This window comes from Schistocerca serialis, chromosome 7, assembly GCF_023864345.2.
Source record: "Schistocerca serialis cubense isolate TAMUIC-IGC-003099 chromosome 7, iqSchSeri2.2, whole genome shotgun sequence".
Taxonomy (NCBI): domain Eukaryota; kingdom Metazoa; phylum Arthropoda; class Insecta; order Orthoptera; family Acrididae; genus Schistocerca; species Schistocerca serialis.
Genome location: NC_064644.1, coordinates 415361140 through 415376146, shown reverse-complemented (window position 1 = coordinate 415376146; position 15007 = coordinate 415361140). Strand labels below are relative to the sequence as shown.

Below are 15007 nucleotides of genomic sequence, written 5' to 3'. Positions count from 1 at the left end.
GTACAATACACCAAAATGTCAAGCTTATGCTCACTGGTGCATCAATCAATGAAGACTACAAGGAAATTCTTAGCAAAGCTGTTTGCAGCTTGGAAAACAAGGATTGTATGCTTCATCGTTGTGAAAACTGCCCTGGTCCAGAAGGTGTAGAAGCAGTTATTGCAACATATTTTGAAGATAATGACCCTGAAGAACTGATTGAGTACAAACAATGGATTCATACCGACAGGGATACTTTAGAAACAAAGCAGCTTTCAACAGAAGAGTATGTTGAAGATATTGCAGCAAAAATTTGGAACCTGTCTTGTCATCACTACATTGCCAAGCATCAAAGCCAGCACCTGAAAGCTCTCAAAACTGATTTGAAAGAAGGCGAATTCATAATACTAATGGATTTTGCTGAAAACTATTCATTTATTGTTCAAGATGCAGTGCAAGGCTTTCACTGGGAAAACAGTCAAGCAACAGTTCATCCATTTGTAGTCTACTACTGTGAAAACGAAGAGGTGCAATGTATGAATCTTTGTGTTATTAGTGACTGCCTTCGACACGATACGATTACTGTCCATGTTTACATTGGAAAAGTAATCAATTACCTGAAGATGCAATTTTCCAAAATAAGCCACATCCACTACTTCAGTGATGGTTCAGCTGCACAATATAAGAATTTCAAGAATTTTCTCAACTTATGCTATCACAAAGAAGATTTTGAAATAACAGCAGAATGGAATTTCTTTGGAACAAGCCATGGAAAGTCGCCTTGTGATGGCATTGGAGGCACAACAAAACGGTTGGCAGCAAGAGCAAGTTTGCAACGTCCATATGAAAACCAGATTCTAACACCCAAAGATCTTTTCAACTTCTGCAATGATAATATCAATGGAATCAAATTCTTTTTCATCAGCAAAGAGGAAGTTGAAGAAGAAAAAGCTTCTCAAGAAGAAAGATTCCTGCAAGGGCACACTCTAGCTGGCACAAGAGAAAACCACCATTTTTTGCCCATTGATATGACGACAATTAAGGTCAGTAGAGTTTCTAATGATGCGACATCTTTTTTGGCCAAAATTAGTGCTGCTGAAGTAGTAGTTCAAGTCATGGATCTTCAGCCTGGGCAGTATGTTGCTTGCATTTATGAAAAGAAATGGTGGATTGGAAACATCGTTGAAATCTCAGTCGAACAGAAAGATGCTTTCATAAGCTTTATGCATCCTCATGGTCCTGCAAGTTCATTTTATTGGCCCTTAAGACGTGATACTTGCTGGATTCCAGAACAACTTATCATTGGTGTTATTCCAGCTCCATCAGTGACATCATCTGGTCGGCAATACAGTTTTCCTGAAAGCATTCTCTTGCAAATCAACGATGCTTCCAGAATGATGAAGTAACTGAGGAAGACAGGCTTGGGAACCTGCATAAAGAAACCCACAATCAGGCTTGGGATCCTGTGGTAAAGACACCCTGTAATCAGGCTTGGGAACCTGCAGTAAAGATACCCACCCGTGGCTGTTACTGCATGGCTATCGGGCGTGGCCCCTATGGCGATGGGGATGCTGGTTTTATTGTGATAACCAGTAATGGCTCAGCCATCATGGACCAACGCAGGGCACTGCGCACACAAAATATAAGATACTTTGACCTGAGTAAATAAGCACTTAATGGAAGCGTTGCAAAAGAAAAATATATCCATCTCGTAGAGCAAGAGTTTCTCTTTCAGATGATACTATTCACAATTAAATCCAGGCTGACTATTTTGTAGTAATGGGCTTTGAACTTTGGTAAATAAAGCCATTTGCGCTGACACTGCCAAATTTGAAGAGATTTTGCAAGGCGACTATAAAGCCTGGGTAGTTGGAAATCCAGCTGTATTATGTCCAGCACAAAGATAAGACTTGGTAAAAAGTTCAAGTCCATATCTTTATCTGCAAGGAAATTATTGCAGTCTGAATATTGGTCAAAATTTGTCGCATTAAGTCACGACAGAATTAGGGGTACACTTTGAGTCGACTTGTTTGACCGGATTTTGCATCAGTAATCTTATAATTAATTTCGTTTGAATCAGCACAAAAAACTGTACAGGGTCTCATCTTACTAACCATTCTTATGAATTGGTTTCAATTTTATGAGACCCCAAAAATGGCATTTTGTCTGATGTCGCGCGCATGCGAACTTACTACCCTTCAGACAAGGGGGTGTAGATCAGCAAGTATTGCAGCTAGAGGCTTGAAATCTTGAGAAACTTAATTTAGCACTTGACTAGTGCTACAGATAAAATTTGAAGAAAATTGGAGACATGATGGTGGGAAGGTTTAGACCACTTGGCATGGAATGACCCAAAAGTAAATATTGGAAGAGTAGCAAAAAATAAAAGATCTGATTACTTAATTTAAACATAACTACAATTCAATCATATTTATAGAATATTTTGTAATATATTCTGTTGTTCATCATATTAAATGGACTGCATCATGTAGAAGATCCGTCAAGGATATGGTACCTTTAAGGCAAAAACTAGCTAGCTGAAATACCTGTTAATATTAATGATTAACTACTGTTAAGAGGTGTCTTACCTCTGAGATCTTCAACAATCACATTATCTTCTCTTTCACACATCTGCATTGCCATTCCCATAAGCAGACGATCAATGTCAACAAATTCTGATGTTTCATTATTATATTTCCTTGTGATGGATTCCTAGCAATAAACAATATGTGGCTCAAGCTCCAGTATTTACAAAACTAATTTATTTCTTCAACTAATACTGTTGACATTCTAGTGTAAGTGAAATAGTAAATAATGAACACAAGTATCTAATGATACTACAAGTATCTAATGACATATTGATGATAACTTTATCATTTTACTGCTCTTATGAATTGCCGTATTGTACAGTACATGTGAAAAGTAATAGCAGTAACACAAAACAGTAAATCTTGTTACAAATTGCAACCATTCGAAGTGCCTTACATATGGTCTCCAGTAATGTTGGCAGGTCCGCACTGTTTTGAATTTGTCACCGAGGACACCCACTTTACATCCATTTCGTGCATAGTCTCTGATGTAAACACCTATGAGACAAAATTTAATATTTTAATGCACACCATTGATTTTATCTTGTGCAACCACCAACAGCATGAATGAAGCCACAATGAAAAGTAAATTCACACAGCATGTGAATAAACAGAGAAATAAATAAATAATTGTAAGGTTTGTGTTTTCCTTGTCAAGTAAAAGAGAAAAGGTAAATACAAAATTTGCCAAAGAAAATTGACTTGGGGAGGATAAGCAATAATTATGAAAATATATAACTGCTGACTCTACATCCTCCCTGTTTTCCTTGCCATTCTTCCATCCAAGTTGGTGGTCACTTTAAATTATTCACAGCCAGTTCAGTTGTACATAAGAAACTCATATAATTAGAACAATCTCTGGAAAAACGTAAAAACCCTTAGATAGTTTAACACTTGGGGAAAAGAATGGCTCTAAACAGTAAAATTGAGGTACATATGCTGACAGTAATTAAATTAAGTGATGCTATGGAAATTATATTGGGAAATGAAACATTAAAAATAGAGGATGAGTTTTGATACTTGGGCAGCAAAATAACTGGTGATGACCGAATTAGAGAGAATATAAAATATAGACTGACTTGACAGAGTAGCATTTTGAAAAAGAGAAATTTGTTGATAATGAATATAAATTTAAATGTTAGGAACTATTTCCTCAAGGCATTTGTGTAGAGTGCAAGACTTGCACAAGGGTGACCAACTCTCCCATATTTACTGGAATCTCCCATATTTACTGGAATCTCCCATATTATAGCCTTTTTTTGCCTGGCTACCTTATTTGATAGTTAAAATTCCCTGACCAACAAATCTTGAACATTTTTCATATGCTAATCAGTAGTTTTTCTGTTCTTGCTTCTACAGAAAGAAAATGGTTTGGCTCAAGGGAATGCGAGGAGTGGGGAAAGAAAGACACAGCTTATGCGTCTAAAGGTCATGTATGAGGGGGAAATGTTTCTCAGTGAGTGCTGGCAGCAAGCCACAGGTGAACTTACCTTGGACCAATAAGCAGTTATGATATAAAATACGTAACAAAGGCTCACGAAAGTGTTTTGTAGAGTTACCCCAAAATATGATTCTGTATGACATGATACAGTAAATGTAAACAAAGTATGCCATTTTTTTAATATTTATATCTCAGTTGTTGCCCACTCTAAGAACATAATTTAGTTGTCCTATTGAAACTTATTGTGACCAAATATCCCTTAAACCTTCCTTAAAATCTTTGTCATATGTTGGTCATCACTTTTAAAATCGTGATCACTCAAACTTGTATGGAAGTGAAATATTGACAATAAACAGTTCAGACAAGAAGATAATAGAAGATTTTGAAATATGGTGTTACAGAAGAATAAAGAAAATTAAATGGTTAGATTGAATAACTGAGGATGAGGTACTGAATCAAATGAGGTAGAAAGAAATTTAAGGCACAACTTCACTAAAAGAAGGGATCAGTTGTTGGGACACTTCCCGAGCCATCACGGTATAGTCATTTTGCTAGCAGAGGAAAGCCTGGACATAAATAAATGTGGAGGGAGACTGGAGGCATGGACAGTGTAAGCAGGTTCAGATGGTTGCAGTAATTATGCAGAGGTGAAGAGACTAGCACAGGAGCATGGAGAGCTGCATCAAACTGAAGTAGGGCTGTATCATTCAGAGTGACAGTGGAAACATACAAGAGCCTAATGGATAATGTGCAGTATGCTTACAATGTTCAGATAGATTAATGGTGTAATAATTGTGCTAAAGATATACAGTGTGTTCGAGAAGTTCCCGTACCCACAGGTCGAAACATTATATTGTGTTTTGGAGTAACTATGTTTAAAAACCATGTACCCAACAGATCTGTATGTGCACCCTCATCCCTTACACATATATCTACACATCTCCATGTCCTCTTTGACATCTTGTCAACCTTGTGAGGAGTTTTACTTTTAAAGATTTCCTCAACACTCGTGCACAATTCTTTGTTATTCTTGTACCAATGTTGAGCCATATGGGATTTCATTATTCTCCATAACGAGTTGTTTGAACACGGCCTCTGGTAGCAGTTTCAACAGGGCTCGAGATTTTGCCGAACCACGTCCAATCTATTGGCCTTGAAATTGTTCCTCAAGAAACTCACACACCTGAATAGCAAAACTTGCTACAGCTCTGGTTGTGCTCTAATCACACGTGATCCATGACTTCCTTGTCTTTGAGATGAAGTATTAACTATGTCTTTTCAACATGTCCAAATAAGAATTTCCATTGATAAACTCTTCAAAAAATGTGTTCTGAACAGGTATCGTAATGTCAGCCTTGCCCCCATCATATGTGAGCCAGGTTCCTGTCCGACACACGTAATGGGGATCTCCTTCATCCAGAAAACCATATCCTTCCTTTGTGAAATGTGATATATTGCAAATTCATCAGAAAATAGCACTCTTCAGTAAGGCATGTCATTCAGAAATAGTGTCAAGCTACAGCTGGTTTTCAGACAATTATTTCACAAACATCAGTCTAAATCTTTTAATTTTGAAGTTTTTTTAATGTGTCCATGCAGTGCTGATGGTAGCACTTGAAGTTCAGCTGCTATTTTGCCAGTGGATTTCAATGGTGAATGCTTATTTGATGGAACTACTGTCACATTTCCTCTTGTGTTTCTGACTGCCTTGCCGAGTTGCTTTCTCAAGTCACTCGTAGCCTCTATCATTTTGCCGTGTATGTGGCCATTAATGCACTCCCGTACATGACACTAATTGCTCGTCACATTAGCCGTGGCTTCACAAATGAAATAATGCAATACTAAAACAAAACGGTACATTACTGACAAAAAGCATTGTTAGTAGTGTATTCTTATGTTTCAGTATTGCGCTGCTACTTTATTGTCCAAGGTGGGTGAACATTGCAATGGGTCACGAGGCCGAATGTGATAAGTCAGGATGCCGTCAGGTTATCACACTGTGTATGCTGCAGTAGTGTTGTCATGGGTCTCAGGTAAGTGTCATACACTCTGTCTTGAAAATAGTATTGTCAAGTGATCTCTCTGTTCCGTAACAAACTACGCAGTACTGCCGGTACTAGCAGGTGGTCAATGCTCACCACGATGCAGGCTAGCCAACAGAAGCATGCTGGTGTCAGCAAAGGGTCGTCGTGTGGACAGTGCGTGATATACTTCCGCAAGAGGTGGTGGCAGCTGGCGAAGGTGTGCTGTCATCTGAGCAGCAGCCATAGTCTCAATGTAGGTTCAGGGCTGGGTGGCGCGCAGTGAGCAACGTGTGGTGCTTGAGCGGCTGGCTCGTTCCCACTGCTCAGCGGGAAGCATAGTGCAGGTGGAATCAAACTGCAGTCCCCAGCATGGATGAAGCCAACCAGTGGCTGTGATATGTGCCTACATAGGGTTATGAACGGTGAGTGTTTACCTGCACGGGTTGTGATGGTCGGGCAGCTAGATGGTCAAGGCTCCAACCGCGGTCCACGAAAGTAGGCATCCAGCAGCAGTTGGCAGTCAGCCAGCAGGCAGCTTGCTAAGGGAAAGGCACTAAGCCTGATGCAAGTAAAGACAGAGTCTCATTTTAGCTCATAGACTGGTCTGGAGCTCCCACTGTGGCTAGTGGCTGATGATGCCAGACAATGCCTGCCTGAATTGGGCAGTATATATGCAAGCTTGATCTGTTACTGTTATTGAAACTGCAGTGTTTCTGCCCTCTAAGCTCTTACAAGGTTGAGGCTTCAGTGTGACTGAAATGAAATGAAATGATCGTATGGCATTGTTGGCCGGGAGGTCCCATGCGGGGAAGTTCGGCCGCCGTATTGCAGGTCCTTTTTAATTGACGCCACTTCGGCGACTTGCGAGTCAATGAAGATGAAATGATGATGAACACACAACACCCAGTCATCACGAGGCAGAGAAAAATCCCTGACTCCACCGGGAATCGAACTCGGGACCCCGTGCGCGGGAAGCGAGAACGCTACCGCAAGACCACGAGCTGCGGACAGTGTGACTGAGTGGTTACCTTGAAATTGTTGCTCCTGCTTTCTTGCCAAGCAGCAACACTGTATCCCCGGTGGTGCCTTAATGCTGTACCGGCTCCTCCTCTCAGAGGCCCTGGGTGGCGCATACTGCTGTGTCGGGGTACTTCTTGCGCCAGTGCTCGTAGCTGCTGAGGTGTATTGTGAACCCACCCTATTATGTCAGTCACAAAAGCTGTCTGCTTCATCAGACAGAACCATGGTGCAATATTACAGTTGTGAGGCTGTGGCTGATGTGAGTGGCCACTGTGACACTGTTGAGGAGTGATTAGTGTCATTGTGGTATGTGGGAGGGTGCACAAATATCTACAGACAGGGCAAACAGTGACAGAGGCAATCAGTGCCTTTAAAGATCACTTTGGCAAGGCTGCATCTCAAAAAGCAATCCTGTTTGATTGAAAGAAACATTATTCAAAGCAGGAATACCAATAAAACAGCCACTTGTTTTCCTACTGTACAAAGTCCACGGGGTACAAGGACTTTCTCGGATACTGTGTATGTCTAAACTCCTGATTTAATTAATCTCATTAATCTTTAACTTCATACTAATGCAATGGAAATAGCTGTGTTTCTGGCAACTTATCTAATAAATTTGTTTACCCAGTTTCTTAAATAACTACGTACCTGGTGTCACAAGTGTGTGTCCAAATCGAAATGCAGCTGATTGGAAAAACTGATCAATCTGTGGATTGATAGATGGATCATATCCTGTAAAAGAATACATGGCATATTACAGCTACTTCAAATAATGAACAACTAAACCAGGTACATCCTAAAAATGATATGTGATTGTGCAAATTTATTGATATTAGCTGTTTCTAAATCAGTAATAGTTATATTACAGAGAATGAGATTACTATAAGGATCTTACAATAAATAACGCAACAATTTTTTTTCATAAAACAGAATGTTCTATTCATGATCTAAATACGACATATTATTCTCCAATTCTTTGGTTATAAAACCCTATTTCTCAATGTAATCTCAGTTCAGCTCTGTGGCCGTACATCACCTTAATGCTAGAGCCTGTATGCATTCGTTGTATTACTCTTCAGATCTGTGTGTCAGCCAAGTTCTTGCTGCTTCTGTAACTTCCCTATTGAACTAGTGCTACCCACAGAATCTATCTGTCAGGGGGCCAAGGAAATGGAAGTCAGACAATCCAAGATTCAGACTGTATGGCATATGAGGAAGTCTTGTGATTGCCCCTTCGGTATGCGAGACTTGTGTAGCCTTGTGTTATCATGGTAAAAGAGAAATCTGTTCACATTTTTGGTGCCCATGAATTGTTTTCTCTGTTTACTAAGAGTCTCACCAAAGATGATAGTTTGACCAAGAGGAAGGGCATCAAATGGAATGACCCTTTCAGAGACCCCGAAGACTGTAGCCATGTCTCCACCAGCTGAGGGTACTCTCATGAACTACTTCTATGGAGGAGACATTGTGTCGATTGCCATTTTATTTCAGACTTAAAGTGTTGAGTCCATTTCAGTGCCTGGGACAATGTTTGACAAGAAATTGTTCACATCAGCCTGACAACAAGCAAGCTATTCAACAGGATCTAGTGATGTGTGAAGAAAATGGTACATGTAAGCTGCCAGCATTTGTCTGTGGCACATAATGACAGATGCATTAGGGAGCCTCTTCTTCCTGGTAAACATTTCCTGTGTTCATTCATTCATCATATTCCCTGGGAAAACCTTCAGGGGTGTGGGATGAGTCGAGGTATACATTAACAAAGGACAAGAGAATCATAGAAAAATAATCTGCTTACTGTATTAAAAATAAACAATTTCTTTACTTCACAATGCTATTCATGCTTATACAAACTTATTTTAATCAAGTAAATTAGAAGGAAAGCTGCTACTTGGAAACAAATCTGTTGCCTCCAAGCTATACTATAGAGCTGCTCTTTATTAGCTGTTAGTAGCGTAAGATTTACTTGATTAAAACTGTTTTTCACAGAAAATATTTACCTGTATCAGTAAACACTGAATCAAATTTGCAGTAAATTACTACTTCTCATGCAGCTTTGCAATGAATGTTACAATTTGTCATTTAGCTAACAGAAATTTTCAGTTCCTGAATCTGTATATTTGGATGATCAGTAGAGACAGGGGTTTATGAAGTATGTTTTCTTTTGAATTAGTACAAATTACCAATTTCCTTTTTTATCTTGTATGGAACCTCCTTTAATACGTCCCCACCAGGGTATATAGCTCCATTCTTAACCCTAGATAAGAAGGTAAAATTTACATAAAAATTATGTTTGTTTCTTGTATTGTGACTGTGTAAATCAAAATTTAGCTTAAACTGATCTTTATTATCAGCAACAAAAACTATTAAGGAGGAATGTGTTGGGAAGTGAGTTTAATAATTCTAAGATCCTTAAAAATGTCTACACAAGATGCACAGTTATATATTTTACACAATATTCAGAAAATAAGGAAGCAGAGGCTGTTGCAGTCTTGGTTCAAAAGAGAATACAAGAATGACAACCAGCAAAAGTTACCAGAGATTCGTGCATCTGTAAAAAGATCAAAGCCCAAGGTGTACAACTACTACCACTGTCATATCACAGTAAAACATCTGGCTGAGAACCCGAAAAAATTCTGGTCCTGTACAAAATTACTAACTGGGTCCAAGGCTTCCATCCAGTCACTTCTTTACCAGTACGATGTGGCAGTTGAAGATAGCAAAACAAAAGCCAAGGTTTTAAATTTTACATTCAAGAAATTGTTCACACAGGACAATCTTACAACTGTACCACATTTGACCATCAGACAGACTCCCTTATGGACGACATGGTAATAAGCATCCCTGATGTAGAGAAACAACTGAAGAGTTGAAAACTAATAATTCACCAGGTTCAGGTGGAATCCCAGCTCGGTTTTTGAAAGAGTACTGTATGGCATTGGCCCCTTACCTAGCTTTTATTGTCACAAATCTCTCACCCAGTATAAAGTCCTCAGCAACTGGAAAAAAGTGCGGGTGATGCCTGTATATAAGAAAGCAAAAGAACAGACCTGCAAAATTACAGTCCAATATCTGTAACATTTATTTGCTGCAGAATCCTTGAACATGTTCTCAGTCTGAATATAATAAATTTTCTTACGGAAAGCGTTTTACGTGGCGACCTATTGCTGGCTATTTTTGAAGAAGGTATGAGTACGCTGATGAGTCAAGACATTATGACCACTGCCCACTGTGAGGTTGTATGCTGTCATGTGGCACTGAGGGCACATGAGGCAATAAGAAAAGTATGTGAGTGAAGCAGAGGCAAGTGGGGAACCTTTCTAGTGACAATATCCAGTGAAAACGCCAAAATCCACAACGTAAGGGACTCTGACAACAGCCAGTTTGTTATGGTCCAGTGCCTGACAACAGCCAGTTTGTTATGGTCCAGTGCCTGGGAGCGAGCATCTCAGAAATGGTGAAGCTGGTCGGCTGTTCTTATGCTACTGTTGTGAGAATCTATGGAAAGTGGTTGAAGAATGTTGAAACCACAATTAAATGACAAGAAATTGGACATCCATACCTCATCACAGAACATAGGGATCAGAGGCTTGACTGCACTCTAAATCACGATAAGCAGTAATTTGTGGCAGAACTGATGACAGAGTACAGTGCTGGCACAGGCACAAGTGTTTTGGAACACACCGTTCAGCAGAAAGTGTTGGACGTGCTGTTTTACAGCAGAGGATCTCTACGTGTTCACCTGTTGACCCACCAACATCGTCAGTTTCGATTACAGTGGACATGGGATCATTGAGATTGGTCCGTGGCTCAATGGAATTGTGTTGTGTGGTCAGATGAATCTCATTTATTGCTAAACCAGGTCGATGGTCATCATCCGGATGAACTGCTGCTCAAAACGTGCAGCATGCCATGGACGTAGGATGGTGGGAGCAGTATTATGTTTGGGGGACATTCACCTGGGATTCCATGGGACCTGTGGTAGGAACTAAAAGCACCATAACAGTTGTGGGGCTACATGAACACTGTTAGGGACAACCTGTTACCCCTTGTGCTTGATGTCTTCTCTAACAGCAATGGCATCTTCCAGTAGGATAGCTGTCTGTGTCACAAGGCCAGAATTGTGCGGCATTGGTTTGAGGAGCATGATAGTGAACTCACGTTGATGTCTTGCCCATCACATTCAGCTTATCTGAATGTGATGAAACCCAACTGGGACGCTATCAGGTGCCAGCTCCGTGCCCACAAACCAACTGCCTGTAAATTACGGGAAGTGTGTAACCTGTACATAGGCACCTGGTGCCACACATCTCTGAAAACCTATCAAGTACTTGTCAAATCTATGCATCTCTGCTGAAATGTATTCCAGATGTGGACCAACACACTTTCAGGTATGTGGTCATAATGTTTTGGCTCATCAGTGGATACGAAATAGGTTCATAGATGTGTGAGTGGCTCAAAGACATCTTAAGTTGTAGAACATGGTATGATGGCCTCAATGGCGAGTGTTTATCCCAGGCATGGGTACCATCAGTAGTGCCTCGGAGAAGTGTGATAGGACCTCTGTTATTCTCTATACACACAAATGACTTAGCAGTGTAGGCAGTAATGCTACATTGTACAGTAAGGTTTGAAAACTGAGAGACTGTAGGAGGATACAGGATGACTTAGACAACATTTCTAGTTGATGTGATGAATGGCAGCTAGTTCTAAATGTAGAAAAATGGAAGTTAATGTGGATGAATAGGATAAACAAACCCGTTATGTTTAGATACAGCATTAGTAGTGTCCTGCTTGACACAGTCACATCGTTTAAATATCTGAGCATAATGTTGCAGAGCAATATGAGATGGAATGAGGCTGTGAAGTTTGTGGTAGGAAGGTGAATTTGATTTATTTGGAGGATTCTAAGAAAGTGTGGTTCACCTGTAAAGGAGACTGCATATAGGGTGCTAGTGCAACCTATTATTAAGCATTGCTCAAGTGTTTGGGATCCGTACCATGTTGGATAAAGGGAAGACTTCGAGGCAATTCAGACGCTGGCTGCTAGATTTGTTAGTGGTAGGTTCAAACAACATGCAAATGTTACAGACGTGCCTCTGGGAACTCAAATGGGAATCCATGGAGGGAAGACAACATCCTTTTTGAGGACCAGCCTTTGAAGCTCAATGCAGAACAATTGTACTGCCTCCAACAGACATTGCGTGTAAGAACCGCCAAGATAAGACATGGTAAACTAGGGCTCATACGCGGATGCATGTTGACAGTCATTTTTCCGTTGCTCTGTTTGAGAGTGGAACAGGAAAGGAAATGACTAGTAGTGGTAGGGGGTATCCTATGCCATGCGCCTTACAGTGGATGGCATGGGGTACCCTACGCCATGTTCTGTACAGTGGATTGCGGGTATTCACCATACAGCACATGGCATAGGGTAACCCATGCCATCCACTGTACGGGGTATATGTGTAGATGTAAATGCAGCTTCTTACTGCCCACTTCTTCTGAATGAATGCTTTGTTCATGTTGTGACTTGGCAAGACAGCCAAGCCACTAGGAGGTGAAGCCGAAAGGCATGCGTTTAAGCTCACGCAGGCTGGCGTGAGGTCTGGAACAGTTAAAGGATTTAAGTCTAGCAAATAAAGTACGTAGCTGTTGGAATACTTAACTTTAATTCATAATTGGTGAACATCGGTCTGACGGTACATGTATCACAAGATAAATAGCAAATGATAATGGCGCCTTGCTAGGTCGTAGCAAATGACGTAGCTGAAGGCTTTGCTAACTATCATCTCGGCAAATGAGAGCGTAATTTGTCAGTGAACCCTCGCTAGCAAAGTCGGCTGTACAACTGGGGCGAGTGCTAGGACGTCTCTCTAGACCTGCCGTGTGGCGGCACTCGGTCTGCAATCACTGATAGTGGCGCCACGCGGGTCCGACGTATACTACCGGACCGTGGCCGATTTAAAGCTACCACCTAGCAAGTGTGGTGTCTGGCGGTGACACCACAGTTCACTTTAGGTGCACTGCCCCATACGAAACTTCCCTGGGAAAGCAGGGAGTGAAAACATGCAAAATAAACCAACACTTGTGTGTTTGGATCAATATAGTGGGAGATGCTTCTGAGTGCATAACATGCTGAACTGAGCTGCTTGATTAGTTTGTCTATATGTTGACTCCATTTTAACCTATTATCCAGTTGGATCCCAAGGAATTTCACACGCTGTACTTCATTCAGTATATTACCATTAATGTCTACTTCTGGTATTAATGGATAATTGTTTGTGGATGAAGTTCCATAATATAAACCTTTGTGAGATGAAGTTTTAAGCTGTTAACTAAGAAGCACTTTAGACCTGCTCAGCTACTGTTAAAGCTATATCTCCTAACATTAAATTTGGACACTTAATTATTATTATTTGAGTTGTAAAACTACTGTAGGCTACCATATACCGTCGTAAGTAAACGTAGACTATGGTAGTTTTATTAGCAGCTTTGGTCAGCTTAGGTCATAACCGCAGTACCTTGTGTTGTATACCTATTAGGTGTTACCTCATTTTGACCACTTTTTTGCTTATGCAATCAGTGTCTTACTAGATTTCCCTAGAAACGAGAAGCGGTGAACTGTGTAGAAACTGAGTGAGGATATATAAAGGGCCACGTAATCTACAGAACATTTTTGTTCTACATAGTCACCTGCTTGTCTTATATATAAAAATAAACAGTATTTATAGCAATATTGAAATAGTCATTGTTTAATTCAGGTTTTATTTGAAAATTGTTGCTTAGTAACGTGAAACAGAGGGATGTTATGGTAAAAGCAAAAACACAAAAAATAGGTTTATCATATAGCAGTAGAAAATGTAATTTCTTCTGTCTGATAATGCCGGCGTCCCCCGGAAACGTTGCAATAAAAGACAACGGCCAATCCTTCCAACACCGGAAAAATCTCCGGACACGAAAAAGTAAAATAAGTAATTCTTCAAAAAAATGGTAAAATTAAAAAAAAAAAAAAAAGAAACAAAAACAATTTTTTTGTTTGTGCATGTAAACTCTACTTGCATCAAAAGTAACTCTTTTGGGTTACATAAAAGTGCCGACTTTACGTGAGCATCTTTTACTTATAAATGCAATTTATATTTTGTAAAGATATAAAATACACAGTGAACTAATGCTGAATGATGTGTGGTCCTCCTACTAATCCTATCATTTACTATGTCATTTTATGTACTGTACCAAAACTACCAAGTCATAGTTTTGGTAGAACGCAACTCCAATTATTATGTTCCTGTCATCAGCAAACATTATAGTTTTTGAAGGGTATCACCGTTTATCTGAACGGCATACTGATATTTGATGCTTACATATTCTACCATCATCGTGTATGAGAATGTACTGAAACTTATCAGATCAGTTGAACCTTGCTTTGGCTTTCATGCTGTATTGCAGCAATTACAGTTAGCCATTATACCAATCAGAAATCGTTATATTCTTGTCACATTTCTTTTTGGTAATGTTATGTCATTGTATGTTTTTACTAATAAACAAATGGATACTAATGAGCTACAACCATCCTCCCCCCCCCCCCCCCCCCCACACACACACACACACACACACAAAATCTGACTGTGATAATTCTTTATTGATTAAATATTAAATTGTGCTCACCATTGTAGTCTGGCAATGGTTTCCCCAGCAATTGTGGCAACCATGTGTTGACAGTTATGTGTTGTTGAGTTGCTATAACCCACTTGCGTGCTTCATTGTACACTTTTTCATCAGTCCACTCAGGATTCAGCTCATGTAGTTTACGTGCCAATTTATTATGCCATCGAAACCATAGAATTCCAAATGTTAGTAGGAATGGATTCTCATTTCCTCTTGGGTTACCAAGTTCTGTTGTGTGAAGAAATACAATGTGCTTTGTGAAATGTATTTCATACATTTAACTGAACGTC

General features: G+C 39.9%; 2 protein-coding genes across 8 annotated transcripts in view; one reads left to right on the top strand and one right to left on the bottom strand.

Annotated features, from left to right (window-relative positions):
• The window catches only part of LOC126412085 (GPI mannosyltransferase 2), a 263581-nt gene that overhangs the window by 183595 nt on the left and 64979 nt on the right, over positions 1–15007 (top strand). The window contains exon 3 of one of the 6 annotated variants that reach the window (XM_050081497.1): positions 5912–6041. The exons of the other annotated variants lie outside the window; for them this stretch is intronic. The gene's annotated coding sequence lies outside the window, so the exon portion shown is untranslated. The remainder of the gene's footprint in view (positions 1–5911; positions 6042–15007) is intronic. 6 annotated transcript variants of the gene reach the window in all.
• The window catches only part of LOC126412084 (dual oxidase-like), a 257727-nt gene that overhangs the window by 179748 nt on the left and 62972 nt on the right, over positions 1–15007 (bottom strand). For both annotated transcript variants that reach the window (XM_050081493.1, XM_050081492.1), the window contains exons 7-10: positions 14718–14945; positions 7701–7784; positions 2965–3065; positions 2568–2691 (exon numbers count right to left, since the gene is read on the bottom strand). In XM_050081493.1, coding sequence (XP_049937450.1) covers positions 2568–2691; positions 2965–3065; positions 7701–7784; positions 14718–14945 — 537 coding nt within the window. The remainder of the gene's footprint in view (positions 1–2567; positions 2692–2964; positions 3066–7700; positions 7785–14717; positions 14946–15007) is intronic.